We start from the raw sequence: 10,054 nt of genomic DNA, 5'->3' as shown, positions 1-10,054 counted from the left end.
TTTTTGTGCAACAGGATCAACCTTCCATACACCCACTTCAGATAGCTGAGTCGTATACTTGCTCCTGATACAAGGTTAAGGGTATAAGTCTGTACATGGTTATATCACACGATATACTAGACATTTGCTACGTACATCACTGGTCCTATCTGTAGCTCAGAAAAAAAGTAACGGCGGTTTCAGGACTAAACAGGCCCCACAAACTGATCACGTCACAGAATTGGCGCATTACTTGAGTAGTCTTTTAATCAAACCACATTGGTTTATACGAGTATTCGATTACATAGGTTGTTATTTTTGCGATGGTGATAAACACCGAATGGTAAAATATTTTAAATGGATAATGCAAAACATTCAATTTATAAAACAAAACTGAATGCAAATCACAGAAACAAGTTTACTGGGACGATGCATTAAAGAACAAAAAATAAATACAGGTTAGGAATCGGAGATAATATTATACAAGTGTTAAAATATCTGTCAGTGACGATCTTCACTTTTTCTATTGGAAGAGCGGTGGTGTCGTTTTCTACTTCTATGGGAATGTTTTCCATTACGGTGACGACTATGCCTCCGACTGTGAGAATGACTCCGTGAACGACTACGACTTCTGGATTTCTGTCGACGTTCACTTTTTTCAAGCTCACGTTCGCGTTCGCGAATACGCTCTTTTTCACGTCTCTCCTCCACTGTGATAAAAATGGATCTGTTGTACCCTTCAAACCTGCGCCTGCGAACAATATGATTTTCGTTCACATACTGCCTCAACTCAGCTAATTTTTGCCGAATCTCAATGAAACCCAGATGCAATTTTCCTCCGAAATGGTCTGCGAGTCGACGATCATTGTCGTGCACACCAAGATAAGCAGAACAAACCTCACAGACCCGAAGCTTCTGTTGCTGATAAGTGCTTGTTGGTATAGCAGTCCGCAAATCTGCTTCACTTTTAGCTTTTTCCAAGTTCAATTCTTCAACCTCCTTCATAAGTTTCAAAGATTCCTCAACATGACCATCTGCGCCAAGCTGTTCAGCCTTAGCTAACTTTGTTCCTATTTGCTCGCTTAGTTGATTTATATGTTCAGCCTTTTGTGAAGCTTCGTCTGTTAATTCTTCCTGTGTCTCCCGCAGCTTTGCCTTCGCAACATCCGTACGTTGGTCGCAGTCCCGAATGAAAGCCTCTAAATGCTCTAGTGCCTTCGAAATATACATATATCAAGGTAACTTACATCGAGCTCATACTGGAATTTCTTCGTGTCTGGTTCTTTGCGATAATCTGCCTTATGAGCAGGATCATGTATGAAAAGGCAGTTTCCCAAGTCCATTCGCTAAACATGGTTAAAAAAATCAAAGACCTACCGTTCCCGATAATATTTCATTTGGACAACAATCCAGTAGATAACTTTTACAGACGCGAGGATTATCAAACTCTATCCTTGGTTCTTGTCCTAAATAGGCGTTACCAGTATATGCGGTCAACAATTTTCATAGAATAGGAAAAATTAACGCATTTACATTTAACATCTAAACCATCAAATAACCCTCAGACCCTTTACTTACATGAATTGACATTCAACCGCACAAACACATTCATGAACACCTTAAAAATAATGAAGAGACAAATTGAGTGCAAAGCTCAGAAAAACCTTATCTACGCACTTAGAAAGTCGTGGGCCATTTGACAATACATATCAAGCAACAAACTTTGAGGAGATAACTTACCATTTCGGGTTGTTCCCATATATTCATCCAGAAGGGCACGGATTTGGTCAGTAGCTGACATATTGCGAGCATCAATTGGGTTGCCGACGTTCAGTACACAACATAAACAAACAAGCGCAGCAACTTCAACATCCAATACCTTCAACCAGCTGAAATATTCACAGTAGAACAGTTGACTAGTTTAAAGCCTAATAATAAATATTTTGTTGTATTTAACCACGCTGCTTATCAAAACTTTTTAATAGAATCGGCACTGCTTGCTTGAATTACTTTTTAAAACAGATGTGGCCCTACAATTCTCTTCATGTTGTCAACGCAAACAGTGCATGTTCACAAAACGATAATTTTCAATCGAAATCAGTTAAATTATATTTGTTATTAATTTTGTTTTTCATTACCCTTATTTTTACTTTATGTGAAATTCGAACAGCTTTCTATCTGCATGCAGACATTCACTTCTGAGTATTATAGTTCCTATGTGATTCAGGTTGGTGGCTTTCACACGACATGTCCTATCTACTACCAGTGTCTTTTTTTGACTTCTTCCTCAGCTAGCACCTGATTTATTCTCTGACAGAGTGTGTTATTACTTATGTTCACTGATAAATGAATCTTTAGTATCTTGCATGGGCAACTGCTTAGAAATACATGCACTTTCCAAGTGACGGTGGCAGTAGTTGTTTTGATCCCTGGTGAAAAGTGGAGGTATATTTTATGCTGTCATGAAAACAAAGTGCATCGCATCGTGTATTTTTCTGGCTAAGGAAAGTATTCTGAGAGGTTATTTTTCATTAAATGTACAAGCCATTCCATGAAGTCTCTCTATTTGCTGGTTTTTCCTGTCATATGTTTTGGTGCGTTGCGTCACTCGCCTGAAGCTAATTTGTGTTGCGTTGAATCAGTTAATGTGACTGAGAAAATCTGTCACAGTTGTTCGTAGTCAAGGTTCGTGTTACTAAAGTTACTTAAAAAGTTTCAGAGAGATATTTTGTTTGGTCAATCCGTTGTTGCATACATATTAAGCCAAGTCATATATCAAAGTAGGCATCCTTCTGTGAAATATGTTTGGCTTAGCCAGAGCCTAGATTAATGGGTAAGTTGTGAAGCTATACACATATTATATTAAGAATCTAGTGATACTAAGTGGCTGTATGTTTTTTCCTCGTTGTATCGTCCTTATGACGACTTATTCTAAATCATCTTCACATTCATATATGGATAATTAATGCTAGTATTCACTTTAAATTGTAGAAGGTTTATCAGTCACCAAACCGTGGAGTTGTGCAGTCAAAAAATGATGTTGAACATGCAATTAGTCCACCGAACATGAGGGATATAATAAGAATATTTATAACATATCATAAGATATTTATTTTACATTCACCTACACGCCTTTATTTGATTTTAGGTTTTTTAACATGTCCTACGTGGAGACATGTGGAAGCTGTACATAAGGACACAATCACACAAATTGAAAAATATTAAAAACAATAGTAGTTAATAACTCCATATATTAGTACGCCCGTAATCAACTTACAATAAGAACCAAGATTGTTTTCAGTTTATACGTCTATGTAGTATATCACGTGTTTTCGTCTAGTTCAAGGATTAGAAAGTAAACCTATTGTCTTGTACTAAGTAACCACTTATATCTAACCTACTGATATAAAGTGAGAGTCAAATTACAAATCTAATCTTCATGTCATATGCATGTTCCATGACCTTTAGATTCGCAATGATGTATCCGTCAAAAGTATATGGTGATTCTGTCTGGCTATGTACTATGCCTTGTCAGGTTATATTCCGTTTGATAACCCTAAAACAGTATGTTCAGTACAGATAATATATAAAAGGTGTTATTTAGTTTGCCACAATTTGAATAGGTTTTTCCAAGGATTGCTTCGTAATTCTGACCTTACGTTTTTGAATTAAGTTCAGTGTAGCAAATAAGCTCTCTGTAGTTAACCATCTGTGCTCGTTGTTGCACATAACCTAACTTTACTCAAGTGTTATTTACTAATTAGTATCCACATCTAGTGGAAAAACTATTCGCTTTTACTTAAGCATTCCGTCGTATCGCAGTTTTTCCAGATATAGCCAAAGTAACTGCATATTGGCGGTAAAAATTCGTATTATATATGGTGGTGATCTTGACAAAATGTTAATGAGTGGTATTAGAAGAAGGGTATAGGCTTTATTATTAGTGTTGTGTGAATTCCTTTACATTCTTTAGATGGTATGGCTCAACTGGTTTATGAAAATGGCAATGGTGACACAGTAGACTTCAGTAAGAAATTCTCTAATTATTGCATTGCTGTTAGGTGTAGTAGCCTGTTCATTTAGTTACAACTTAACAACTATTTGATGATAAATAGGGAGACTGAAAATTACTATCAGGTGTACGCGTAGCACACAGTGTGACCCGATATTCTCTCATAATGTTTTTGCCTATCAAAACCAAAAACCGCAAAGAAAAACTAGAATTACCTGGCTAAATAACAATTAAGTACAGAATGTTTGTAAAGGTCGAAGGTAGCGCAAATACGCACCACGTACTGAAAATGTCCTGACTGTAATAAACATGACAAAATTACTGAGACAAGTTAATACAAGCGTTGAGTGACAAAGATCGAACTGTTGGCCCTAATAGTGTCAAAATTGAACCTATATACACTTAAACCAAGGTTTAACGATACATATCGTAATATTTCTAAAAATGTATGTACCTACAAAAATAAGGAACATTCCATGTAATTGTATAATAGCACCTTGCTGGATGACGGTGATTAGTTATCATTGCCGAGCACGGTTTTACGATTTGCCAGTTCCACTCTCGTTACAAACAAGAGAATATATGCTAGATTGTCTTGATCGTTAACAGGTGGACGAAAAAATCAACTGACACGTAATCGTGAGGCACATCTAATTCCATATTTAAAGCTCTGTATGTGGTCCTGTGGAATTATGAACTCGTTCTATGTTGGCACATTTATCTTTGCTCCTATAATAATAGAGCTGACCCCGAAACTGCAGAACTGTCATGGTGTGACTACATAAACTATAAGATCTTACGTTGAAGGCACATTATAGTTTACACTGACTCGTTCTACTGTGATAATCAGCTTTTTAATTTCTAGCACTTTTAAAGAACACGTTTCTGTTTAAAAGATAGAAATATATTTAATGCGAAAGGCAATAGGTTACGTAGAGTGACCATGCCTGCCTTGCGGAGCCATGCCATACCTAACAGTTGTTCATATGTTTACCATTTTGGGCGTTTTCTAAGTGTTACATGTTGAATTTGAATCTTTTCATTAACTATATGCTCTATTTCAAAGATCGTATGGTTAGAAACCGAAACAACTACAATCCATTTTAAATGTTTTGCGTATGAAAACCTCTCCACGTATACACTTGTGATTTATTCTGCAAGACTTTCAGATGTACACCTCGCTGATCTTTTGATTAAATTTGAGATAGTAATGTTTATGTTCTATTGTACCTTTTGTTTTTCTTATGTCTTCGACGAATTTACATGTTTTTTCTCAACTGCATCCATGTTGTTTTGGTTTATATCTGATAATGATGGCTGTCATCGATTCACTTCTCTTTATGATTGTGTTCTTTGGGTCGGATGAAGATGTGCGTTCTTGAAAATCAATTGAAGTACTGTCCCATAACTGGAAACAACAAGAGAAAAATTAAATGTTGTCTTTCAATCGATTTGTATGTGGTCTATTCATAAAATAAAGAAGAAGATTTTTGTTTTTATAAGAACATTTATTTGTGGCATTTGGTAATCTTCTTATATCCTATATCAATTTGTCTGTATAATATGATTCGGATTTGACTACTGATTGAGAATATTTGTTCAGGTAATAATGTACATTTAAATTTATAGGGGAATTTACGACATTACCGTCCCTAATACTCTGTTTCAGGTGCGACTGGGCAGGGACGGAAGGTGTCAGCTGAAGACGAATATTTAGAGCGTAAGATAAACACAATAAAAATACTTGAAGTTGAGTCATAAAATTGAGTAGGAGTATTATGGTCAGCGACGCAATCGGAATCTTATCAACTAACTATTGGATTAGCTTGACGTAATCTGCATATTACAGTATAAAGGTTAGATTTCCTAAGGTCACTTAAAAGCCGGGTTGTTTCCCACCCAATAAGTATAAATGTATTGTCTGTCATACGTATCGCTAAAAAACTACCAACAGGAAAATATTACAGTTAGGCCCACTATGGACGGATATGGTCTATTAGTTAAGTATGTAACACAGCTCCTAGAGGTAAGATGGTTTAAGTGGGTGCAGTTCTTTGTACACAAAAATTTCACTGATGCACAATGTTCTCGGATTCTAAGTTACCCAGGCATGAGGAAAAGAGTTTTAAAAACACGCTTAGTCAGAAAAAGTCATGGATTCCAAAACATATGTTGCTTCTGTTGTTTATATACTCCATTGCCCATTTCTGTGCTCAACCAAATACAAGTTTATACGATCGTAGTGATTGCCTCTAAATTTCGTAATTTCATATTAAAAACTAATTTGTTGTAATTTAAAACACCAGTAAGTAATAGTAATAACAGCCATAATATGACATGGTACCCTCTAACTTGTTTGTGACCAATAAGGCATAGTATACATTACTTATGACCGGGTTTTTATTTCTCAGAAACTCAGATGTGCGCTCACCACGAGCAAAAATAGATTGACCTACGGGTTATTTGATGGAGCGAAGGAGTGTGAATATAAAAATAAAAGCGATAAAAGGAATAACACACCTATGTGTCTTAACAAGCGATATTTAAACTCCTAATATTGGTCGGTGGTTAAATGTTTGATGTATAAAAAGCCTAAGTATTTTGTGCTCGTATCAATAACAATCAAACTGGAAGACCACACATGTGAAAGGATTCTGTTATACTATATAAATATATGACCTTTTATGCATATGAATGTTTTTCACGCGATAATGGCGTCAATTTCATGAATTTAGTGTGGACAACGGACGACGATTGGTTCGACACGAGTGTAGTTGTAAAAACAATGCTCTAAACTCAATGTCCTCAATACACAGTGGACGGGTTGTTTATGTCAGTGCTTAGAAGTTACTGAGCGTACAAGCTAGTTACGAGTATTAAGTTAAACAGAAGCTATGAATCAATCTGTTTGAAATTGAGTTTTTGAAACCAGTACAACGTGGATATCACCATTAAAGACCATGTACTTTACGATTTTCTCAGTTATCTCAATGCTTATAAGCTGACAGAGTGACTGCTAAATGTGACAGAGAAATTTATAGGTCTTAGAGATCTAAACTGTCCCGAATGTAGCGTGGGAGAGCTAGCATCAATCCCCGTTCCAGGACTGCTTAACTCACTGTATTGTCACCCACAAAGAAGTGGATGTGACATAAGGACTGTTATGGTGATCTATCACTCAATTTTTCTACTCGTAAAAGCCTTTGAATTATTCGATCACCTAACAATTACAGTTCATCTGGCGTTTTAAAGTGGTTTATGGTTGTGACTTCTAAGGGACTCAAAATGAAGTCACAGATTTCCTTGAGAATAAAAGGGGGGAATAAACCATAAATATCAGTATAGGATTCCCATAAAATAAATAATGTGCCTCGTGTAATAATGCTCTAGTTGATCAAGTCACAACTTGGTGTCACTAATATCAAATTATGTCAGCCGGGATTTTAAAAGATGTAACAGTGTCTGTCCCAACTGATAACAGATTATGCTTATCTTCGAGGCCTTCATTCTGCTTTGAGTCTGACACGTGATATATAACAAATGTACCCGTATGTTGTGGGCAGGGTATAAAGTGATTCCAAAACGAGTACTGTGTGATAAAATAAGCACGAATATATATATGCATGAAATTTATGTTAAAGATAAGGGACGATCAAGAATTTAAGACATGGGTTCTGGCGCACATGCCGCATGTTGCCGAGGATTTTGGATGTCAATATTTATCAGCTATTAACAGCATTCTTTCCATCACACGTCAATTTTTGTAACGTTTGTGCTTGTTACATAGGCATTATTACAGTTTATTAATAGTTTGACGTGTTTGTTACTCACAACCTGAGTGAATGTTTAGTAAGCCTAATGTCGTTATTTGTAACCATGCAAACTCAAACAGGTGAAATTCATCATTTATCGGTTCAAAATAGACCGCTATCAGTTTTTTAAGCAAAAATGTTTTCTAAAACCTTTTACATTTTAGTCGCCCCCCTAATTATGGTGATGAGCATGGGTGTCGGTAGTTGTTTTTAAAGTGTAGGTTGAAACAATTAAGCGTTAAACTATTTTTGGATATTTTATAAGTTGCCAATATACAGCCATAAAAAATTCTATCCATTATAATTACCATCGTTTTTGACTGAAGTTACATAGTATTATGTAAGGTGTTTGAGAAAGAAAGATTATGAGTAACAGTTGACGTTGATAGTCTTTTCTACTCACTTTCCGAACACATACAGGGACTGTGTATAACACTGCTGTAAGTGCCACATTAATTAGTTACATTTTCTCCATAAGTAAAACAATGCGTGTTTGCTTTGAGCATGGTAACTAAATCATGTCGTAGTTAATAATAATTTATCTGTCTGTTAGAGGGTTAGCGAATGAGATTCTGTAACCAGAATCCGCAATCACTGACCAAATTATAAACGAAGTTCTAATGCACATTGACGAGTAATATCTAAATAGCGCTTACCATTAGTGTCATTAATGTATGTAAACAGCGAATCGTGAATAGTATTATGAACGTTGTAATTGGATTTTTATCAGTATAGGGTTGAGGAGATTACTATGGTTTTGATTGAGATCGTGAACCGATTGATGTAAGACCGCCATTCAAAACCTGGAAGCACTGAACGGCCGTGGATTGGTTGAGGTTAGACATTAACGCCCTTGGATGCCGGCTCGAAGGTCCAGAGGTTAGGCGTTTGCTTGAGAGACGGAAGGCACTGGGTTCGAATCTCTTTGGTGTGGGATCGTGGATGAGCACTGCTAAGAAGTCTCACAATGGAACAAACCGGCCGTATGGTGCCTTCAGGCTTTTAATGGTGGTCCAACATCAAGCGGTTCATAATCTCAATCAAAAAATTGGATTTTTCTCAGATTTCATATCATAAATTGAGGTTATTGAACCCGTTTATTCAGCGCCTGCAGTTTTTTTGTCAATACCAAATGACTAATTGGCATTCTACGGGGGTCAGAAAATGAAGGGCACTGTTTACAACAGGTACGTCCCTTATAGGTGTGTTCTCTTAGCTTCCATTTCACTTACTCATTGAACTCAATACTGATAACGAAGTTTAATCATTTGTTTCACAATTTATTTGTCGTTTTACACAAATGCACTGGTACGGTCGAGTATGGAGGAAGTCCGCTCTCCTTCTCAAAATGCTCTCACATGACCACATGCATACGACCACTGACAGGGAAGTCCTACTCACTGCCTCCTCTCGGCATCACTGTTGTTTATGAAATTCAGAGGACGAAAGGAGAATGTCCGGTGCTTTAACAGGGTTGGTGAATACGGACAGTCCACCTAGGGGAGTTGGAAAACCCTCATTGCAAACCAATGGTGCACATAGACTCCAGTATTTTGAAGGAACAAAAAACGTATGAACCGATCGTTGGTCACCGGCTGCCATGAGACTGCATCTCCTTACGATGCTTCACTGTCTTGTGGATCAGACCTTTAGGTTGAAGGCTCTGTGTGTGGCCTCCTAAGAAAATCACCTTCTTCGGTCTGGATACTCGAGCAGTGTCACAGCTCACACACAAATGAAGTGACTTGTATGGCGCATATATGTTCGGTACACATTTGTACCAATATTTGTGCACAAATAAATAATAAACTTTTGACAACTGCATTAAGCTGAGAAGGTCCTCATGCGTTTTCTAATATGCAACTTATGACTTCTGTCTACTGACTGAAAGGCTCAAACCTTTCTAATAATCAAGTTTATGCCGGTAATCAAGTTAGCGAATTTCTGAATATGGAAGATCACGTGGAGAAACAATTTACAAGTTGAATTTATATTGAATAATGACAGGTTTATTCATCTAATGAATTATTTAAGTATATATAACAACTATATTCAGTCTTCTGCATTATAAATTTTGTTAGTACATAGAACTATAGTCTAGTTCAATACTAATACTACTTTGATAACAGACCTGATCCCAAAACGGTGAATTTTTATTATGTGATTGTTTGATTTGTAATATCTTACGTGTAAGTTGCATCACTTTAAACAGACTCATTGTATCGTGGCAAATAACAACGGTATTTAGTAC

General features: G+C 36.6%; 1 protein-coding gene across 3 annotated transcripts; it reads right to left on the bottom strand.

Annotated features, from left to right (window-relative positions):
• Positions 1-383: 383 nt before the first annotated feature.
• Positions 384-1,856, bottom strand: LUC7L_1 (putative RNA-binding protein Luc7-like 1). Of its 3 annotated transcripts, none has more exons than XM_012940229.3 (4): positions 1,720-1,856; positions 1,357-1,445; positions 1,227-1,325; positions 384-1,194 (listed from the first exon to the last, which is right to left on the bottom strand). In XM_012940229.3, exons 1-4 carry the CDS (start codon positions 1,778-1,780, stop codon positions 481-483), a joined length of 963 nt encoding a protein of 320 aa, XP_012795683.3. In that variant the 5' UTR covers positions 1,781-1,856; the 3' UTR covers positions 384-480. The 3 variants fall into 3 exon arrangements, with proteins under 3 accessions (XP_012795683.3, XP_051070179.1, XP_051070180.1); XM_051210208.1 differs by having other exon boundaries at positions 384-1,187; positions 1,357-1,597; positions 1,720-1,842; XM_051210209.1 differs by adding an exon at positions 1,558-1,597 and having other exon boundaries at positions 384-1,325; positions 1,720-1,812.
• Between the last annotated feature and the right edge of the window lie 8,198 nt (positions 1,857-10,054).

The sequence above is a fragment of the Schistosoma haematobium genome, chromosome ZW (genome assembly GCF_000699445.3).
Source record: "Schistosoma haematobium chromosome ZW, whole genome shotgun sequence".
NCBI classification, from domain to species: domain Eukaryota; kingdom Metazoa; phylum Platyhelminthes; class Trematoda; order Strigeidida; family Schistosomatidae; genus Schistosoma; species Schistosoma haematobium.
This window is presented reverse-complemented; position numbering and strand designations above follow the sequence as displayed.